This window comes from Tursiops truncatus, chromosome 10, assembly GCF_011762595.2.
Source record: "Tursiops truncatus isolate mTurTru1 chromosome 10, mTurTru1.mat.Y, whole genome shotgun sequence".
Taxonomy (NCBI): Eukaryota; Metazoa; Chordata; class Mammalia; order Artiodactyla; family Delphinidae; genus Tursiops; species Tursiops truncatus.
In genome coordinates this window covers 61,670,669-61,692,824 of record NC_047043.1, presented here as the reverse complement: position 1 = coordinate 61,692,824, position 22,156 = coordinate 61,670,669, and the positions used below count along the sequence as shown (strand labels likewise).

The 22,156-nt window shown below is 46.3% G+C and overlaps 1 protein-coding gene across 2 annotated transcripts; it reads left to right on the top strand.

Moving 5' to 3' along the window:
- The first annotated feature begins 12,283 nt into the window (after window positions 1-12,283).
- On the top strand, window positions 12,284-21,789 carry CCR1 (C-C motif chemokine receptor 1). 2 transcript variants are annotated; one of them, XM_019946998.3, is made up of 3 exons: window positions 12,284-12,416; window positions 15,032-15,800; window positions 19,262-21,789. In XM_019946998.3, the coding sequence occupies exon 3, from the start codon at window positions 19,329-19,331 to the stop codon at window positions 20,394-20,396; it is 1,068 nt and encodes a 355-aa protein (XP_019802557.1). In that variant the 5' UTR covers window positions 12,284-12,416; window positions 15,032-15,800; window positions 19,262-19,328; the 3' UTR covers window positions 20,397-21,789. The 2 variants fall into 2 exon arrangements, with proteins under 2 accessions (XP_019802557.1, XP_019802558.1); XM_019946999.3 differs by lacking the exons at window positions 12,284-12,416; window positions 15,032-15,800 and adding an exon at window positions 15,868-15,961.
- Window positions 21,790-22,156: the final 367 nt, after the last annotated feature.

The window sequence follows — 22,156 nt, the reverse complement described above, 5'->3', positions numbered from 1 at the left end:
GGTGCAGTGGTTGAGAGTCCGCCTGCCGATGCAGGGGACACAGGTTCGTCCCCTGGTCCGGGAAGATCCCACATGCCGCGGAGTGGCTAGGCCTGTGAGCCATGGCTGCTGAGCCTGTGCATCTGGAGCCTGTGCTCCGCAACGGGAGAGGCCACAACAGTGAGAGGCCCACGTACCGCAAAAATAAATAAATAAATAAATAAAAATAAAATAGGAGTACTCTTTTCAAAAATACTGCAAAGGTGTATTTTAACCATTATCTTCATTGTAATACATCTAATAATTTTCAAATGTTTGTCCAGATGCTATGACAAAGCAATCGAAGAGAGAGGTAATATTTTCTTAATACAAAATATCGATGCTAAGCTTGGAACTCGAGATTATTTCCAACTCTGTGTCCATTCCCCAAATTAGGCTTCTTCTGAAGTACGCCCACTTCAGCAGGAGGTAACCAGAGCACGGTCATCACCCCACTCCCTCAAAAAGTTGGGGAAAATTGAAACAAATGGAATTAAAACTGAGTTCCTCTTCCAAATTTATGATTAACCTCTCAATCTAAAACTTTATTCCCTTTCTTGTTCCACACCTATTTCTCCTCAAGATTGAGGAGTATCAAAGAAAAAGGGAGATTGAAACCATGTACAAGCCCCTGTGTCCTTGTCTTTTAAAGTAAAATGCTGACTCGAGTTAATGATTGGGAAATGTGAAGATGTAGAAATAAAGAATAGCTGTTGGACTGGGGAACTGGTAAAAATTTAGGCTATTATTCTGCCACATAGCAGAATCACCAAACTCACAGTTCCCTGAAAGATACAGACAGAGGCTTGACACACGTTCCTAAGTTGTTTTTACAGGAAGCAGACCCCCCACCCCCAGTTGAAAACTGCTGACAAGAACAGACCCTAGACTCATTGAAACCAGAAGGTTGATGATGCTTGAAACTTCGCTTTGTTACCAACCAATATGAGAGTCATCCACAAGCTGTTCATGCTCTGCTCCTTGAACACTATTAAAATCCTCAGTATCCCCTCCAGGGGGTTCATACAGTCTTGAGGGCATTAGCCAGCTGTAGCCCCCTTTGTCTGGTGAAGCAATAAAAAGCTACTCTTCTCTACTTCACACAAAACTCTGTCCCCAAGTTTCTATTCAGCACTGGTGAACAGAGGCTGAGTTTTGACAACACTACCCCTGGTCCTCTGCCTGGTCCTCTGATGGACTCCAACTCATTGTCTGTATTCTCACATTAACTGTTAGTGTCTATGCAAAGCACTTGGGACCCCACCTACCTTCCTCTGTGCATCTCTTGAAGCCAAGCAGATTCCTATCCCACTAGACTTTAATCTTCTAGACCAGAGTGCCTCACGCTGTGATGCGCAAACAAATCCCAGGGTGGGGTGAGGGCTGATAAAAGTGCAGATCCTCCTTCAGTAGGCCTGTGCTGGGGCATGAGAGTCTGCATTTCTGACAAGCACTCAGGTCTTACCATTACATTTTATAGGGCAAAGGTCCAGCACCAATTCTCAAACTCCAGCACAAATACGAAGCACCTGGAGGGCTTGTTCATCTGGGTGCAACACCCCACCCCCACCCCCACCCCGAGACTTCCATTCTGCAGGTCTGAGGGTGGCACCTGAGAATCTTTATTTCCACCAAGCTCCCAGGTGATGCTGCTGCTGCTGCTGGCCCACAGACCTGACCTTGAGTTAACACTATTTCCAGGCCTTGCCTGACTCATCTTTGAGACCCCTTAACTGGCAGAGAAGGAGGGCATTTAATAGCCATACGATAAATGAGATGGAAGGGAATGAATACCTGCATGCACCAACCAGGTAATTAGAGCTTTTAGACAAGGTGGAGGAGGTAATGGGTACGTACATGTACATGTAACGGTCTGCAGGTTAGACTTGAGTACAAAGGGTCATTATCAACCTCTTCATTCCTCCCTGCCTTCCCACCAGGCTCAGCCCACAATGAGTCAGTACCCAGTGCTTTCGGGTACTTGGTTCACGGAACTGCCATGGTCTAGTTAGCAGCCCTTGGCACCAGCTTTCGCAGGCTCAGTGGCCACACCCTGGGCTCTCTACCAGCAGGAACCACCCCAGAGACCCGTGTATTTGAGCAGGTTGTGGGGGAGAGGAGAGAGTCTGGGAGGAGATAACTCGTCCCCCTATGTTCTTTGCCTCTCAGATCCTGCCCCCCAGTGTCTTGCTTCCTGCTACGCAGTTCCCTGAGGCAGAAGAACTGCAGACAGGAGTTCTTCCCCGTGTCACCATTGCCCAGCCCTGCCCTGGGACGCCAGGTAGAGGGGCTGTCTCCTGGTTTCACTGCAGAGAATCCACCTCCCATGTGACTGTTTTCTCACAAAACCTCTCAGAGCTTCCTTGTTTCTAAAAACTGACAAAAGGAAGAGGCGACCCTTTTTTCTGTTAGGTGTCATCTTGCCTGGGTGAGCTCAGCCGTCTCGTGGCTGTGAGCACAGCTGGTCTTAATGTGTTAGAAAGATGGAAAGATCCCTGGGTCCTGGATAAGCTGTAGAATGGTTATTAAACAACCCTGTAGCCATCCTGCCTCTGAACCTCTTGCGGTTTATCCATTCCAAAACGCTTATTCAGCACCTACTATGTGGGGATACAGCAGTGAACAAAAGAGGGAACATTCCAGCCCTCAGGAAGTTGGCATTACATTGGAGGAAAACAGTGGACAATACGTACATATTAAGTGTATATATTTGTTAAGTATATATAAATATTTTATTTATATATAGCTTAGATGGTAATAAGTAAATCTGGGAAGGGGTCATTGATTTCTGAGGTGGGGGAGGAGGAGATTCAATTTTAATTAAGATGGTTAGAGAATACCTCCTGCGAAAGTAATGCACATGTATAGAAATGAAGGAGGTGAGGGAGCAGGCTTTCCAGGCACCTGGGGGAGGGGCATCTTGGCAGAGGAAACAGCAAATGTAAAGGCCCTAAGATGGAAAGGTACCTGGTGTGTTCAGGGACATCCTGGAAGCCAGTTTGGCTGGAGCAGAGTGAGCAAAGGGGAGAGTAATAGGAGTTGAAGTCAGAGAGGGAATGAGGGCAGGTGGTGAACCACCTTGCAGGCCAGTGTAGGGACTTGGAAGAGGAGTGCCTGACTTGAAATAACTTTTGAAGAATCACTCTGACTGCTATATTGGAAAGAGACTATGGCCTTGGGTGGTTTGGACCAAAGCGGTGCCAGTGGATTTAGCATGAAAGGACTGGAGTCTTTATATATTTGAAAATGGAGTCAACAGATTTTGCAAAAAGATCACATGTCAGCTTCAAAAGAGTAGAGTCAAGTGTTACTCCAAGGTTTTGGTAGGTTCAGTGGAAAGGATGGAGCTGCCATTTACCTCTGGATATGGATGACAGTGGCAACAGAGAATTTGGGGGAAAGATCATGAATTCAGTTTGAAATGCTTTTGAGAAACCCAAGTGGAGACATTGAGCAGAGTGTTGGGTATGAGTCTGGATTGGGGGTGGGGGCGGGGGGCGGGCTGGAGATGTACACTTGGGCGTCTTCAGCATGAATATGATGTTCAGAGCCATGAGAGAGATGGTGCCACCGAAGATGTGAGTGTAGGTTGGGAAGAGGGACTGTGCCCTGGGGCATGCCAAGGTTAAGAAGTTGGAACGTTGAGCAGAAACCAGCAGTGGGAACTGAGAAGGGGTTGCCTGTGAAACAAGAGAAAAACCAGGAGAGTGTGATGTCTTGCACACACGGAGGAAGAGTTTCAAGAAGAGGGAGCCATAATGGTGTCAAGTGTGCTGAGCACTCAAGTCCAATGAGGCTTGAGAATTGACCATTGGATTTAGCCACATGGAGGTCACTGGTGACCCTGACAAAAGTGGTGGGGGTGGGGGAGAAGAGCCTGAGAAGAGTGGGTTCCAGAAACTTGGGTGGAGTGGAACTGGATGCAAATAAAGACAACTCTTTTAAGTATGTAAAAAGCTGTGCAGAAAAGAATCAGTAATTAGAGATGAAAGTGCAATCAAGGGAGACTGTGCATGTTTACTTGTTTGTTTGTTTGCTTATTTATTTCAGATAGAAATAAGAGCATGTGTATACTGATGGCAGTAATCCGGCAGAGCAGGGAAAACTGGTGATACAGGAGAAAATGACTAGAGTGATGTCCTCGTGCTAATGAGAGAGGATGAGATCCTGGGCAAAGTGGAAGAGATGGACTTGGATGGGAGCCTGGAGAATCCATCCACACGGCCAGAGGGAAACAGGTAGAAGGGCCAGGAAGGGGTGGGTGGGAAGAGGGGAGGTGGGATGTGTAAAAAGTCTCTTCTGATGCCTTCTCTTTTCTCAGTGATGTAGGGAATAAGGTCATCAGCTAAGATTGAGGGTGATGGAGGTGGTGTTAGAGGTTCAAGGAAAAGGTAGAAGGTGTGAAATAATGTCTAAGAGAGGGAAACGCAGTTGATGGGCATGAAGGTCCCTTTGAATATGGCCACCACTAATTCAGAGCGATCCCAGTCAGTACCGTTGTGTGGTTTCCTCCGGCTGCGTTCAACTTCACGGGTGCCAGTGGGGATTTGGATCTAACCAGGACTGGGATTTTGCATGGTGGACACAACAAGATCAGAAAAGAGTAAAGGCGTTGAGGATGTATGTAAAGGAGGGACTGTAATGATGGCTCCTGGACTTTAAGATGATGGAAAGTAAGTGCATGAGGAGGCTGAGGGTCAGGAGAAAATTAAAATGTCAGTGGTTGCACTGGGGTCAAAGAACCATTGGAGGTGAGGTGCTAGAGGGATTGAGCAGTAAAGGTGGATGTGGGATCAGGGGCTGGGATACTGGGAACTGAGATAAGAAAGGCTACAGATGTTGGTGATGGTAAGATCCAGGGATTAGGGAGGATCACAGGAGTGAATTGATAAGGCTGAGGGAAGACAAGACCATTAGAGGAGAGGAATTCAAGGAACCCCTTTGCGAGGGAGCTAAAGGAAGCCTGTGCTTTTTGTAGAAGGTAAATATGGCTTCAGAGTCCTTCTATCCTTGTACACACAGGCTTTTACAATGTGACTTTACTGCTCTTCCTAAAAGACAGATTTTGTTTCCTGATTCCCTTCTCTGTGGCTGGGCTCTGTGACTTGCTCTGACTGATAGACTGCAGCAGAAGTGATCCTATGTGACTTGTGAGGCTTTGCCTTAAGATGCTTTGCAGCTTCTGCTCATGCCTGAGACCATGATGCAGAAAGCCAGTCTGGCTGACTGGAAGATGAGAGCCACATGGAGAACTGAGGCACTCCAGTCGACAGCCAGCATCCACTGTCAGATGTGGGAGTGAGGCTTTGTGGGAACACCTGCCTAATCCACACAATCATAGAACAATCTCGTTTTGACTTTAAGCCCCCAAGTTTTGAGATTATTTATTAGGCTGCAAAGACAGAGATGTATGTGGATAGTGAAATCAAGAATTATTACAAGAGAACGTTAGAGAGTAGTACGAAACCAGAGCTAACATCCAGGTTTTTTAGAAAATAATAGTTTCTATTCTTTTCATTTTTTGAGCCATTCTGAGTGATGCCTTGCTGTTTATTGTTGAAATGTCCAACGTATACAACTAGGTGTGAATAAAGAAAACCCTACTGCCCACCCCCCAAAAACTTAAAATCCTCAGAGCTCTAGCACCTGCCTCTCATGGATGACTTCCTGCTGTGGAGGGTAGGAAGGCTTCAGGGAGGAGGTGCCCTCTTGGGTGATCTGGGCGGGATGAGAGGGATCTGACGTGGATGTGCCCAACACCCTCTTTCACTTTGGGACCTAACCCAGCACAAGGGGGCAGCTGAGCAGAATAGAGGGACTATTAGACCTTCCCTTTGGTTTGTCAGGTTGGGGGTTGTAGGATTCTGGGGGTGGGGGTGCAAGAGAGCCCAGGAGAAGCCAAGCCGGCGAGGAGAGGCAGAAACTAAGGAGATAGAAGAAATATGGAGTGAGGAAGGGTGGTGGGAAGAGAGGCTGGGGAAGGAAATTAGACAAGGAGGAATGGGGTAGGAGGGTAGGGTATGAAATGGGGTGGTGTGGAGGGGGCAGGGGTGAGCTATTGCCTAGGAGCCACTTGTGTCACCCAAAGGCCCTCTTTTCCATCTGTGGGACACTCACCAGTCAGGCTTCAGTGTCTGAATGTGGCCTAAGATCAGAAGCAACCTCCTTTGCTGTGTAGCCAGACAGTGCGTCCCAGGATTAGGCAACAGAGAGATCTCCAAGGTCATGACACTGCCACCCCTTCTCTTCGAGAGTAACCTACTGGTGTACCGTTTGAACCTGAAAGATGTGGCTCATTGACAGGCAGGCTCCCTGCAGCCAAGGAGCCTGGCCTGACCCTGTCTTGGTTACACAGAGCATAAGGTTTCTGGGATATTGCCATTGTGACAGGAAAGGAGAAGCAGAAACAGGGCTGGGTCAGGATCAGATGTCATGGATGAGACGCAAACAGGAAGTCTGTGAGATCAAAGAGGAGAGGCCAGTGAGCCAGGTCATGGGGTTGACACTGGAGGGGTTGTTGAATTAAGGAATCAGAGTCCTAAACAAAGTCAAGGTCAGAATCTTGTGGTGTGTGCCTGTGTGTGCCGTACTGATACTCTGTTCCCACCACATCTGGAGCCACAGGTCCTATGTGGTGGTGGGGAAGAATCTCCTGGGTATCATGTTCAGGGACAGGAGAAAGATGGAAAACAACGTGTATCATATGCTCCACCTGTATTAAAAAAAAAAAGGCTATGTGTATGTGTGTGCACATGTGTGTGTATGGCTTTTTTTCCCACTATCAAATTTTTTTTTCTTATTAGTCATCCATTTTATACACATCAGTGTATACACGTCAATCCCAATCTCCCAATTCATCACACCACCACCACCACCCTCCACCGCTTTCCCCCCTTGGTGTTTTTTCTCTACTTCTGTTTTTTCTCTACTTCTGTGTCTCAGTTTCTGCTCGGCAAACTGGTTCATCTCTACCATTCTCTAGGTTCCACATATATGTGTTAATATACGATATTTGTTTTTCTCTTTTTGACTTACTTCACTCTGTATGACAGTCTCTAGATCCATCCACGTCTCTACAAATGACCCACTTTTGTTCCTTTTTATGGCTGAGTAATATTCCATTGTATATACGTGCCACAACTTCTTTATCCATTCATCTGTCGATGGGCATTTAGGTTGCTTCCATGACCTGGCTATTGTAAATAGTGCTGCAATGAACATTGGGGTGCATGTGTTTTGTTGAATTGTGGTTTTCTCTGGGTATATGCCCAGTAGTGGGATTGCTGGGTCATATGGTAATTCTATTTTTAGTGTTTTAAGGAACCGCCATACTGTTGTCCATAGTGGCTGTATCAGTTTACATTCCCACCAACAGTGCAAGAGTGTTCCCTTTTCTCCACACCCTCTCCAGCATTTATTGTTTGTAGATTTTCTGATGATGCCCATTCTAACTGGTGTGAGGTGATACCTCATTGTAGTTTTGATTTGCATTTCTCTAATAATTAGTGATGTTGAGCAGCTTTTCATGTGCTTCTTGGCCATCTGTATGTCTTTTTTGGAGAAATGTCTACTTAGGTCTTCTGCCCATTTTTGGATTGGGTTGTTTGTTTTTTTAATATTGAGCTGTATGAGCTGTTTATATATTTTGGAGATTAATTCTTTGTCCGATGATTCATTTGCAAATATTTTCTCCCTTTCTTAGGGTTGTCTTTTCGTCTTGTTTATGGTTTCCTTTGCTGTGCAAAAGCTTTGAAGTTTCATTAGGTCCCATTTGTTTATTTTTGTTTTTATTTCCATTACTCTAGGAGGTGGATCAAAAAAGATCTTGCTGTAATTTATGTCAAAGAGTGTTCTTCCTATGTTTTCCTCTAAGAGTTTTATAGTGTCTGGTCTTACATTTAGATCTCTAATCCATTTTGAGTTTATTTTTGTGTTTGGTGTTAGGGAGTGTTCTAATTTCATTCTTTTACATGTAGCTGTCCAGTTTTCCCAGCACCACTTATTGAAGAGACGGTCTTTTCTCCATTATATATCCTTGCCTCCTTTGTCATAGATTAGGTGACCATAGGTGCGTGGGTTTATCTCTGGGCTTTCTATCCTGTTCCATTGATCTGTACTTCTGTTTTTGTGCCAGTACCATATTGTCTTGATGACTGTAGCTTTGTAGTATAGTCTGAAGTCAGGGAGTCTCATTCCTCCCTCTCCGTTTTTTTCCCTCAAGACTGCTTTGGCTGTTTGGGGTATCTTGTGTCTCCATACAAATTTTAAGACATTTTGTTCTAGTTCTGTTTAAAATGCCATTGGTAATTTGATAGGGATTGCATTGAATCAGTAGATGGCTTTGGGTAGTATAGTCATTTTCACAATATTGATTCTTCCAATCCAAGAACATGGTATATCTCTCTATCTGTTGGTTTCATCTTTAATTTCTTTCATCAGTGTCTTATAGTTTTCTGCATAAAGGTCTTTTGTCTCCCTAGGTAGGTTTTCCTAGGTATTTTATTCTTTTTGTTGCAATGGTAAATGGGAGTGTTTCCTTAATTTCTCTTTCAGATTTTTCATCTTTAGTGTATAGGAATGCAAGAGATTTCTGTGCATTAATTTTGTATCCTGCAACTTTACCAGATTCATTGATTAGCTCTAGTAGTTTTCTGGTGGCATCTTTACGATTCTCTGTGTATAGTATCATGTCATCTGCAAACAGTGACAGTTTTACTTCCTCATTTCCAATTTGGATTCCTTTTATTTCTTCTTCTTCTCTGACTGCTGTGGCTAGGGCTTCCAAAACTATGTTGAATAATAGTGATCAGAGTGGACATTCTTGTCTTGTTCCTGATCTTAGAGGAAATGCTTTCAGTTTTTCACCATTGAGAATGATGTTTGCTGTGGGTTTGTCGTATATGGCCTTTATTATGTTGAAGTAGGTTCCCTCTACGCCCAATTTCTGGAGAGTTTTTATCATAATGGGTGTTGAATTTTGTCAGAAGCTTTTTCTGCATCTATTGAGATGATCATATGGTTTTTATTCAATTTGTTAATATGGTGTATCACATTGTTTGATTTGTGTATATTGAAGAATCCTTGCATCTCTGGGATAAATCCCACTTGATCATGGTGTATGATCCTTTTAATATGTTGTTGGGTTCTGTTTGCTAGTATTTTGTTGAGGATTTTTGCATCTATATCCATCAGTGATATTGGTCTGTAATTTTCTTTTTTTGTAGTGTCTTTGTCTGGTTTATGTATCAGGGTAATGGTGGCCTCATAGAATGAGTTTGGGACTGTTCCTTCCTCTGCAATTTTTTGGAAGAGTTTGAGAAGGTTGGGTGTTAGCTCTTCTCTAAATGTTTGATAGAATTCACCTGTGAAGCCATCTGGTCCTGGACTTTTGTTTGTTGGAAGATTTTTAATCACATTTTCAATTTCATTACTTGTGATTGGTCTGTTCATATTTTCTATTTCTTCCTGGTTCAGTCTTGGAAGGTTATACCTTTCTAAGAATTTGTCCATTTCTTCCAGGTTGTCCATTTTATTGGTGTAGAGTTGCTTGTAGTAGTCTCTTAGGATGCTTTGTATTTCTGCGATGTCTGTTGTAAGTTCTCCTTTTTCATTTCTAATTTTATTGATTTGAGTCCTCTCCCTCTTTCTCTTGATGAGTCTGGCTAATGATTTATCAATTTTGTTTATCTTCTCAAAGAACCAGCTGTTAATTTTATTGATCCTTGGTATTGTTTTCTTTGTTTCTATTTCATGTAATTCTGCTCTGATCTTTATGATTTCTTTCCTTCTACTAACTTTGGGTTTTGTTTGTTCTTCTTTCTCTAGTTGCTTTAGGTGTAATGTTAGATTGTTTATTTGAGATTTTTCTTGTTTCTTGAGGTAGGCTTGTATAGCAATAAACTTCCCTCTTAGAACTGCTTTTGCTGCATCCCATAGGTTTTGGATCATCATGCTTTCATTGTCATTTTTCTCCAGATATTGATTTCCCTCTTTGATTTCTTCAGTGATCTCTTGGTTATTTAGTAACGTATTGTTTAGCCTCCATGTGTTTGTGTTTTTTTCGTTTTTTTTCCCCTGTAATTGATTTCTAATCTCATAGCGTTGTGGTCGGAAAGGATGCTTGATATGATATAAATTTTCTTAAATTTACTGAGGCTTGATTTATGACCCAAAATGTGATCTATCCTGGAGAATGTTTCGTGTGCACTTGAGAAGAAAGTGTAATCTGCTGTTTTGGGATGGAATGTCCTATAAATATCAGTTAAATCTATCTGGTCTATTGTGTCATTTAAAGCTTGTGTTTCCTTATTAATTTTCTGTTTGGATGATCTGTCCATTGGTGTAAGTGAGGTGTTAAAGTCCCCCACTATTATTGTGTTACTGTCGATTTCCTCTATTAGAGCTGTTAGCAGTTGCCTTATGTATTGAAGTGCTCCTATGTTGGGTGCATATATATTTATAATTGTTATATCTTTTTCTTGGATTGATCCCTTGGTCATTACGTAGTGTCCTTCCTTGTCTCTTGTAGCATTCTTTATTTGAAAGTCTATTTTACCTGATATGAGTATTGCTACTCCAGCTTTCTTTTGATTTCCATTTGCATAGACTATCTTTTTCCATCCCCTCACTTTCAGTCTGTATGTGTCCCTAGGTCTGAAGTGGGTCTCTTGTAGACAACATATATATGGGTCTTGTTTTTGTATCCATTCAGTGAGCCTGTGTCTTTTGGTTGGAGCATTTAATCCATTCACATTTAAGGTAATTATTGATATGTTTGTTCCTATTACCATTTTCTTAGTTGTTTTGGGTTTGTTTTTGTAGGTCCTTTTCTTCTCTTGTGTTTCCCACTGAGAGAAGTTCCTTTAGCCTTTGTTGTAGAGCTGGTTTGGTGGTGCTGAATTCTCTTAGCTTTTGCTTGTCTGTAAAGCTTTTGATTTCTCCATCGAATCTGAATGAGATCCTTGCCGGATAGAGTAATCTTGGTTGTAGGTTCTTCCCTTTCATCACTTTAAATATATCATGCCATTCCTTTCTGGCTTGTAGCGTTTCTGCTGAGAAATCAGCTGCTTACCTTATGGGAGTTCCCTTGTATGTTATTTGTCATTTTTCCCTTGCTGCTTTCAGTAATTTTTCTTTGTCTTTAAGTTTTTTTTTTTTTTTTTTTTTTTTTTGCAGTACGCGGGCCCCTCACTGCTGCGGCCTCTCCCGTTGCGGAGCACAGGCTCCGGACGCGCAGGCTCAGTGGCCATGGCTCACAGGCCCAGCCGCTCCGCGGCATGTGGGATCCTCCCAGACCGGGGCACGAACCCGTGTCCCCTGCATCGGCAGGCGGATTCTCAACCACTGCGCCACCAGGGAAGCCCTTTGTCTTTAATTTTTGCCAATTTGATTACTATGTGTCTCGGCGTGTTTCTCCTTGGGTTTATCCTGTATGGGACTCTCTGCGCTTCCTGGACTTGGGTGACTATTTCCTTTCCCATGTTAGGGAAGTTTTTGACTATAATCTTTTCAAATATTTTCTCGGGTCCTTTCTCTCTCTCTCCTCCTTCTGGGACGCCTGTAATGCGAATGTTGTTGCATTTAATGTTGTCCCAGAGGTCTCTTAGGCTGTCTTCATTTCTTTTCATTCTTTTTTCTTTATTCTGGTCTGCAGCAGTGAATTCCACCATTCTGTCTTCCAGGTCACTTATCCGTCCTCTGCCTCAGTTATTCTGCTATTGATTCCTTCTAGTGTAGTTTTCATTTCCGTTATTGTATTGTCCATCTCTGTTTGTTTGTTCTTTAATTCTTCTAGGTCTTTGTAAAACATTTCTTGCATCTTCTCAATCTTTGCCTCAATTCTTTTTCCAAGGTCCTCTATCATGTTCACTGTCATTATTCTGAATTCTTTTTCTGGAAGGTTTCCTATCTCCGCTTCATTAAGTTGTTTTTCTGGGGTTTTATCTTGTTCCTTCATCTGGTACATAGCCCTCTGCATTTTCATCTTGTCTGTTTTTCTGTGAATGTGGTTTTTGTTCCACAGGCTGCATGATTGTAGTTCTTCTTGCTTATGCTGTCTGCCCTCTGGTGGATGAGGCTATCTAAGAGGCTTGTGCAAGTTTCCTGATGGGAGGGACTGGTGGTGGGTAGAGCTGGCTGTTGCTCTGGTGGGCAGAGCTCAGTAAAACTTGAATCCACTTGTCTGTTGTTGGATGGGGCTGGGTTCCTTCCTTGTTGGTTGTTTGGCCTGAGGTGATGCAACACTGGAGCCTACCTGGGCTCTTTGGTGGGGATAATGGCGGACTCTGGGAGGGCTCACACCAAGGAGTACTTCCCAGAACTTCTGCTGCCAGTGTCCTTGTCCCTTGTTGAGCCACAGCTGCCCCCCTCCTCTGCAAGAGACCCTCCAACACTAGCAGGTAGGTCTGGTTCAGTCTCCTATGGGGTCACTGCTCCTTCCCCTGGGTCCCGATGTGCACACTACTTTGTGTGTGCCCTCCAAGAGTGCAGTCTCTGTTTCCCCAAGTCCTGCTGAAGTCCTGCAGTCAAATCCCGTTAGCCCTCAATGTCTGATTCTCTAGGAATTCCTCCTCCCGTTGCCAGACCCCCAGGTTGGGAAGCCTGACGTGTGGCTCAGAACCTTCACTCCAGTGGGTGGACTTCTGTGGTATAAGTGTTCTCCAGTTTGTGAGTCACCCACCAGCAGTTATGGGATTTGATTTTATTGTTATTGCGCCCCTCCTACCATCTCATTGTGGATTCTCCTTTATCTTTCGATGTGGGGTGTCTATTTTGGTGAGTTCCAGTCTTTCCTGTCGATGATTGCTCAGCAGTTAGTTGTGATTCCGGTGTTCTTGAAAGAGGGAGTGAGAGCATGTCCTTCTAGTCCACCATCTTGAACCAGTCTCCGTGTGTGGGTATGTTTGCATTAAGAAGTTTGCCTGTCACCCTCAAAAGGCCATAGGTGCCCTGGGTGTGGGTGTCAGGAAGAGGAAACAGAATGGGCCACTGAGCAGCCTCTTGTTTTGGCCTCTAGCTGAAAGCAAAAGAAGTCTTCTCAGGTCACATCAGGTCCAGCCAAGCTCTCCTAGAGAGAGAGCGTATAAAACTTTGAGCCTCAGGCCTGGCAGAAATCCAGATCCATGGTTCCCAAACATTTATGTGGAGGGTGTGTTAAAACACAGAATTTCTGATTCAGTGGGTCCAGGATGGGAGTGCAGAATTTGCATCACTAGCAAATCACTAGTTCTCGGAGGTGCTGATGCTGTTGGTCCAGGGTCCTCACCTTGAGAACCTCTGCTCTGGAGGGCTCCCTCACCCCCTCCCACCACCCAGGTGCACCCTTCCTTGGCCCTGGGTACTTCCCGGGCCTTACTGTAGTGACTTGCTTAATTGTCTGTGATGTCTCGAAGAATGGCATGTGCCTCTCTTGGTCACCGCTATATCTGTAGCACCTAACACAGTGTCTGGCACATCATGGGTACTCAGTCAATATTTGTTAAATGAACAAGTACATTTGCCCGCATGTCCTCTCTGTGCCATGGGTCCTACAGAAGCCTAGCGCAGAGCTGAAAGGCCAGTCAAGGACTCACCATGTCTCTTTCCTTAGACTTGACCAAGGAAGAGGCGGGCCTCGCAAACCTGTGTTGTCTGGAAACTCATCTGGCAGCAAAGTACTACAAGTAGGCAGATGCAGACCTCCCACTGACTACCACTGGGGGCAGGGCTGAGAGATGATCAGCAGAGTCCTGTAGTGGGGCAGGGGCTGGGTGTTTAGCTGTGCTGACACTAGCTGGCACGCATCGGAATTTCCTGGGTGCCATTCAGTGTCCCTGGCCACACATGTCAACATGCACCTCTACATATTGTAGGCTGTTTCCTGAAAATACGAGGCTCCCTGCTTGTGGAGCAAGCTTGACCAACGTGCAGGCAGACTGGAAGTCAGAATACCCCAAGAAGCAGCCCTCGACCAGCAGTGAGTGGGTAGAGATTTGATGGACACATGCTCAGTTTCCTCACCCCTCCGGCCGCCCCAAAGTTGGGATGACTCTGAGGGGTGTCCTAAGTTCCCTAGTAGGACCAAGCTCCTGGCTCACAGCGGCACTGGCTCTCTAACACCCTCTTCATCGGCTCCTTCCCTTCCGCGTCCCACTTTCCCCTCCCCTGCAGTGTTACCTGGGATCCCCTGCAGACACATTACTGGAATCTGCATCAGGGTTGGAACCTGAGAGATTCTAAAGTAACACAGGCATTTTTAATGTCTTCAGCAGCACACCGAATCATGCGTTCGGGGGGGGGGGGGGTGGGTGTGTGTGTGTGTGTGTGTGTGTGTGTGTGTGTGTGTGTGTGTGTCTTCATTTAATCCTCTCTATGAAGTAAGTATTATTAGCTTTGTTTTACAGAAGAGGAAAGAAGAGACACTCAAGAGAATAAATAAATAACATGCCCAAAGTCAGTAAAAGGTGGACCTGGGATCTGAATGCAGGACTGTCTGATATGTGAGGCCCATCACTGTTGCCCCCCTCATACCAGGCCTGGTTTTTGCATCAGGCGGCAGGTTCCAGGCTCGCCCGTAGCTGTCTGTCAGTTACTTTCTGCCTCCTGCTTCCTCCATCTCTCGAAGATGGGCTGCCGAAGAAGGAAGACCCAACCCCAGAAGACTCAGGGAATATTGCACTGAAGGGCCCACTGTCACCTCGTCTGAAGTCTTCATTTTACAGATGAGGGAACTGAGCCTTGAGGGACAAGTGACATTTTCAAAACACATTCACATTTGTGATTTCTGAAATGGGCACTTTTGCAGCAATCCTGTGGGGAAGGTTCGAGCACCCCCATTTTACAGAGAAGGAAATGGAAACCCAGAGGGGCACAAGCGCAGTGGCAGCAGGAGCTGGTAACTGTGGGGAGAATCCTGACAGGCCTCGTGCGTCAGCCACTTTTCCGGGTGCCAGGCACTCTGTGATGCTTTTCATGTACAGGCTGACCTCACGCATCCTCCTCTGAGCGTTAAGTATTCAGTGTTCTTCTTTGACAGAGTGGTATCCAAGGCTTCAGAAGACACAGTGATCCATCCACATCTCAAGCAGAGAGCTTGGGCCACTGCGTAAACCAGGAACCCAGCATCAGAAAGGGACAGCCGAAACCCAGCCGGCAGACCTGTATTCACTCCAGGCTGGAGGCTCTTCGTGGTCAAACCACTCTGTGGGGCTGTGGGGCAGAGACTGGGGAGCAGTCACTGGCACAGGCACGTAGGGGTGCCAAAGAGAAGCGGCCTCCTGCCCCTCTCAGGCTGAATGAGCCGGATCGTTCTGAGGAACAGGACCCAGGTTTCCTGTTTAAATCCTTCTTTTGCAACCTTAAAAAAAAAGACTGCTAAGCGAGGGCAGGAACTCTGTGCCCTGCCCCCGTACCATACACATTCCCACCCTCCTGTTTGCTTCACCAAGTTCTGGGAACACCTCATTGCCACCCACCTCACCGTGCTCAACTCCACCCATTCCCCTTAAGGCACAGAGCCCAAAGGAGAAGTGAAGCTGAGTGAGCAGAATACCTCAGAGTGCATTTGGCCTTCAGGAACTGGCCACCAGTCGGTGTTGTGGCCATTCATGGACACCCAATGGTACAAGAAAGAAGAACGTTGTCCCTTTCTTGTTGTTCTGAAAGACTGAGACCCCAAGTTCTATCTCCATCATCACACTGGAAGCTGAGGACTTCTGACTCAGTCAGGACCTTGACCTTGAATTCATAAAGATTCTAAAAGCTCCAGAGACAAACGCTTCGTGGACACAATCCCCTGAAACAGTGTAAGTGGCACTTGTCTTTTCTGTTCATCAGTCACTGTTGAGGGCAGTGTTGTTTGCATGTGGCCAGGTTGGACTGTAGTCCTTCTCCCATTGCAGGAGAAGACTTTTTTACCTGGCTGTCTCCTCAAAGGTGGGGAATTCTTCGAAGGCCAGGCAAATGTGTAAGTAACCCACCCGTGCACCTGTAAGGCAATGAATTGTATAGCAATACTGAGGATGGAAGGATTTCTAAGACTGGGTGCTCAGATGTAAAATAGGTTGTTCTTTTTGTTTCTGGGGGTTTTTGTTTTTGCTAAAAACAGGATGCTTTCTTGTATGATTGGTTGTTGGTGAATTAAGAAAGTCAACCCAGTATTAAGGGACAGGAGGCACTTTCTCTGGAAAGGTATTCAAGACACTGACAGTTGCCAAATTTCCCCAAGTAAACAAAACCGAAACGTGGGGTAAGAAGAAATTGTAGCAAAAGGGAAGTATTAATTAGAAAAACTTCGCAGTTGCAAGGACGATTTGATACTGAGACAGTTTCTTAAGAAGACTAGACCCAAGGATCCTCAAAATCAGGACTGTGGGATGTCTTTGGAGGAGGTAGGATTTCACCTACGGGAAGGCAGGGAGCTGGCCAGGTAACCTCCTGGGAGGCATCCATTCTCTTCTAACAAAGAGGCAGGTCAGAATTTGGTTCTGAAAATACAGGGACATGGGGGCTACTTGGAGGTATTTACTTCAACCTTTCCTCCTTTAAATCTGGAGGGTCCCGGACTTTCAGAATTAGAAATTCCCAGAAGTTTGCATCGCCTGCCCCCAGGCTGTGTGCCGCTCACTGACCCTTTAGCTGGCTCACAGGACAACTCTAGGCTACTCAGACTGCAGGGCATTGATGTGCTGGTAAATGTTTAATAGCTGCCTCTCCTGAAACAGTGCCCTGATATCTAGTGTTTCCTGATTTCCATGTGTAAATATTCCTATTCTGGTTGACTCCAAGCTACCAACATGCTGAATACACACTGCTGGCTCTTATGGATCGGTGTAAGGCACCTCCTGCGCGCCACGAGGCCAGGGTGTCTTCTGCCATCACAGGCTGCCCTTTGTCTGTTCAGAGACTTCCCCAACTCCGAGGTTAAAGGATGCTGGCACTGGAAAGTTCCAGGCTCCAGGGCTGCCGCTGAGCACTAGTGCAGTGACCTGGGGCAGACTTTTGTAGCAGACTGCAGCAGGGCTGGCACATGGCATGGCAACATGCTCCTTTGGTCTCTCCTCCAAGGCCTCACCGCAGCCCATCTCCCTTTAGGAGCAACATACTCTGGAGCTGTTGCCTGCTGCCTGACAAGTTGGGGAAATAGTGAATGGAGTTGGAGGTGGGGAGTGGTATGAAGGTGACTCTCTGTTCAAATGGCACCTGACAGTGCTGACTCAGTTTGCCTTCACCTTTGCCAAAATTCCCCAGAAACTGGGCTCACGGGCTCAGCCTTGCACCCCTTGCTCACCGGGCTGCCTGCTGCTAACACGGTAAACCTGGCCGCTCACCCACGAGTGCTGACTGCCAAGCGGAGCTGTCAGCACTGGCAGTGGCAGCAAAAATCAGAAATTGCCAATACAGCTTGTTTAGTGACTGGCAGCTTAGGCTTCTCCAGAAAGAGGCTTGACCGGGATATGCAAGTTCGGAGATGGTGGAGTGAGCCATAGGGATGGATTTGATGGGAAATGACAGTCCCCCAGCCAGGGTGCCCAGCAACCCACCCCCCACCCCCCAGCCCCATGTGCCTTAATCTCCGAATGCCACCGCAGAAATGTGAATTTTGTGAGCAGGAAACATTCATTAAGCACTGTAGAAGGAAGAGCACTGGAGACTCCAGCTTCAAGATGGGAATTATGATGTTGGTTCCACTCACTTTACTGATTGGTGTTTAGGTCAAATCAATTTAGATTGATGGCCACATTTTGGAAATTTCAAAGTGTAGCACAGATGGAAGGGACTGTCAGTGTTCATCACTGTCAAGCAGGATTCATCTTCCAGATTAACTAGAGAGACCTGGTAGGGAGTGGGGTACATTGGCCAGAATAGGATTGAAGCCTGGGACATTCCTGATGGTGCTGGGCCTCAGAACGGGACCCCTGCAGGGAAGGAGGTCCCCTAATATTTACTGAGGGCACGATAATTGCCAGGGGATGGCTCAGACTTTGCCTTAGAGTAGCCCTGCACGGTAAGGCTTACTTTCCCACGTTACAGATGAGGAACGGAGGCTCAGAGAGGTAGGAGGTCACAGAGCCTGTAGGTTACACCAAAGCCTGTGCTCCCTTTGTGGAGGCGTCTTCAATAAGTGATTGGAAAGGAGTGCTAAAAATAGGGTCTGGGGAAGTTCTACAAAGGCACGCTATCTAGTGGTTTTTTTTGTTTGTTTGTTTTGAGGCAACCCTGGTTAAAAATATCCAAAAACTTATTTTAGGAGAATTCCAGCCTCTGTCTGGTCACTGTGTGACACTTCCTGGCTTGAGGCTGTTCTGAGCCTTTCTTCCCCCAAAGCCCCGTCTTCTCCATACCATGTGACCCCATTCTGCCTAGCTGTGCTTTCCTTGAATCCTCCTCACGGCTATCACAGGAGGTTACAGTGTTACCTGGGTAACCTCAGAAGACCGTGTGACGTGGGCCAGGCTGGGCCCACTCTGGTGTCCTCAGTGTCCTCATCTGCTGAGAGATGGGTTGACCTTCTAGGATTTCACTATGGCTGCACTATTGGTGTTTGGTGTAGGGTAATTTTTACATTACAGGACCTGCCTTCCAAATGACAGTAGTGTCCCCCAGTCTTTGTGACGACCAAAAAAAAAAAACACATTTTCATGTGTCCCCAGGGCACTGTGTCACCCCTGACTGAGAATCTTTTTAGCCCCAAAAGCCATAAAGATCCGTTTGTAAGTTTTTGACTTTCAGTCTTGACTATTTTCCTTCCCAGCATCCCTCTGGGGACACCATGGTACAGAGTCAATGCTTGTGATTGGGGGCAGGAGAGCCAGGTGGTTTCAGGAATGGGCCTGAGAGGTACACACCTGTGTTTGAGCTCCAGCTCTTGTTCTCACTACCTTTGTGTCCTAACTACTCCCAGTTTGTGTGTCATCACCTCTAAAATGGGGAGTGATAATGGTACCCCCTCAAAGGTTGTTCAACACTAAGTCCAGCGCCCAGTTCATCGGAAGCACTGGGGAAGCACTGGTCATGAATACTGTGGTGAGGCCTCCCTTTGTCTGCGCTCTCCATCCACCGGACTTTTCCTTCACAACGCTCATTGCCAAAGCAATGAGTGATGTGTATACGCCTTGTTTATTAATGTGTTAGACGACCAGTTGCATGAGGGCAGAGAGGACCTGGGTCTCCCTTGCTCAGCAGGGCATGGTACACAGTAGGCACTCGGTAAACAGTTGTCAAGTGGTTAAAGACATATAATCACTGCCTTGTTCTTGTTACCCAGAACCCACTGCCTGTAATAGCAAAGTAAACACGGAAACCATTTCCCTTGACCTGTGGGAGAAGCCAGGATGGAAACTTACACCACCCCAAAGAACTATGACATGACCACAGGAGCCGACTATGGAGACGCAACCCCGTGCCAGAAGGTACAGGAGAGGGCCTTTGGGGCCCAGCTGCTGCCCACCGTGTACTCGGTGGTATTTGTCTTTGGCCTGATAGGCAACATCCTAGTGGTCCTGGTCCTCATGCAATACAAGAGGCTCAAAAGCATGACGAGCATCTACCTCCTCAACCTGGCCATGTCTGACCTGATCTTCCTCTTCACGCTGCCCTTCTGGATTGACTACAAGCTGAAGGATGACTGGGTTTTTGGTAATCACATGTGTAAGTTGCTCTCTGGGCTTTATTTCATGGGCTTGTACAGCGGGATCTTCTTCATCATCCTGCTGACCATCGACAGGTACCTGGCCATTGTCCATGCTGTGTTTGCCCTGCGGGCTCGGACCGTCACCTTTGGTATCATCACCAGCATTGTCATCTGGGTCCTGGCCGTCTTGGCTTCTGTCCCGGGCTTGTACTTTTCCAAGACCCAGGAGACGTCCACTCACTACACCTGCAGTCTTGATTTTCCTCTTGAAAGCCGAAGCACGTGGAAGCAGTTCCAGGCTCTGAAACTGAACATCGTGGGGCTGGTGTTGCCTCTGTTGGTCATGGTCGTCTGTTACACAGGGATTATAAAGATTCTGCTCAGACGACCAAATGAGAAGAAGTCCAAAGCTGTGCGTCTGATTTTTGTCATCATGATCATCTTTTTTCTCTTTTGGACCCCGTACAATCTGACTGTGTTTGTTTCTGCTTTCCAAGACTCCCTGTTCACCCATGAGTGTGAGCAGAGCAAACAGCTGGACCTGGCCATACAAGTGACGGAAGTGATCGCCTACACCCACTGTTGCATCAACCCCGTGATCTACGTCTTTGTCAGTGAAAGGTTCCGCAAGTATCTACGGCAGTTGTTCCATCAGCTGTTCGCCGTTCGCCTGGCTAAATGGCTCCCCTTCCTCTCCACGAAGAGGCTAGAGAGGGTCAGCTCCACGTCCCCCTCCACCGGGGAGCATGAACTCTCTGCTGGGTTCTGACTCAGGCCCCTGGAGGCTGACCCAGGACCCAACAAGAGTGACCTGCCTGGCATGCCGGCTGGGGAGGAGGCAGCTTGGGTGTCCTGGCCAGATTATGATGCCTGACGCAGATGGAATGGTAGCCACGTGGGGTTGAGGGAGCTCCAGGTACTCCAGACCAAATCACCTCTGGGGCTTGAGTTTTCTCTGTGAACTTCCCTTTGGTAGAAAGGAGATGAATAAATGAAACGGGACATTCCAGAAGACTGGGACAAAGGATGACCAAGAAGGGCTTGGTCCCAAACAGGAATTCAGATTTGTGAACATTAACATTTGTAAACCAAACCACTGAACATCTGCCACCCTTGCCCCGTCACCAGTGAACTTGGAAATAGTGATTTCCACCACGGACTCCACTCTGAGCCGAGAGCCAGTCAGGAGCTGGCGGCTGCCTCCACCTACCCACCCCACTCCCACTGCAGGGTTTAGCCTCTTGGAAACCCTGAGGAACCTAGGACTCACGATGGAAGAACTTGACATCTGATGGGAAGTAGGATTGGGGAACTGCTTTTGGCAGTGGAACTAAGAAAGCCCTTGGATGGAATTTTTATATTCACTAAAATTGAACAATTCACACAGTGGGCTGGATACAGACGAAATGTATAAAATGCTGCGCTTCTTGAAATAGCCAGGGAGCGGAGGAAGTCATTACTTCCATTTAGCATCCCTTTCTTTCTGAATATTTTTCAGAATCTCCCTTCCCTGTAAGTTGAGGGATGTGGCAGTAAATTCTGACAGCTTTATTGCAGAAATTATTAACAGGCCAAAGAAGACCGGATTGCTTTTCTTCCTCTTGGTTCTCCATCCAGACCTTTTAGTTGTGTGGCTCAAGAGTTTTGGCAGCCACCTTGCACACATCAGCAGAACAGGGACCTGGTGTGCAAGCTGATGGGGTTTGAGGCTGGGAGGGTAATGTCTACCAGGAAGGGTGGGGGCCCTGTCGATGTAGGAAGTTGAGGAGCCCTTAACTCAAAGAAACTTATTCACCCTAAAGGTCCTTAACGCTTCAGCTCTCACCTGAAGTGCGATAGGACTTCCTATCCATTATGTCTTCTTTCCTTTTCCCTCAGACATAGATATTTTTGAAAATAATTTTCCCAGTAACAAAAATTGTTTTCTAGAAAAGCTTAAAAACACAAAGGGGAAAAAAACCATCAAAAGCATTCATAATCCCCCTACCCAAAGACAACCACTGTACATTCTTTGATGTATTTTCCTTTAGTTTTTTTTTTTCTCCTATGCATATCTGTGTTCGTGAGCAAGATGGATTTCAGCTGTATTTACTCTTCCACTGTTGTTTTTAAGTAGCAGTATGTTGGGAACACTTTCCTAGGCAATAAATTATTTCAAAGCATTGGTTTTGGTGCCTGCACTGAATTCTACCACAGGAATTCACCCTAATTTACTCCGCCTACTTCCCAGTGATGGTTTGTGCAAATCAATTCAGTCCGGCAGCAGTGACTAAGGGACCTGCTTTGTTCAGAGCCAGCTCTTTGGGACCTGGGAGACATGGATGCAAGAGGGATGTCTGTTCTCACAGAGCTGTCAGTGCAGTGGACAGGTACAGGGATGCCATCTGAGCCCAGGCGGGACGGGTGGACCTGCCCCAGAGCCCATGGTGCCAGGGCAGCAAAGGGGAAGAAGGACTCCATCAGTCAGAAAGCACCCTAAGTGAATGGGTGCCCCACCTTACATCACAGTGACACCATTGAGCTGGCCTC

Bases quoted from the DNA above. Each gene is read 5' to 3' on its own strand.
- CCR1 (XM_019946998.3), top strand. From the start codon at position 19,329: ATGGAAACTTACACCACCCCAAAGAACTATGACATGACCACAGGAGCC.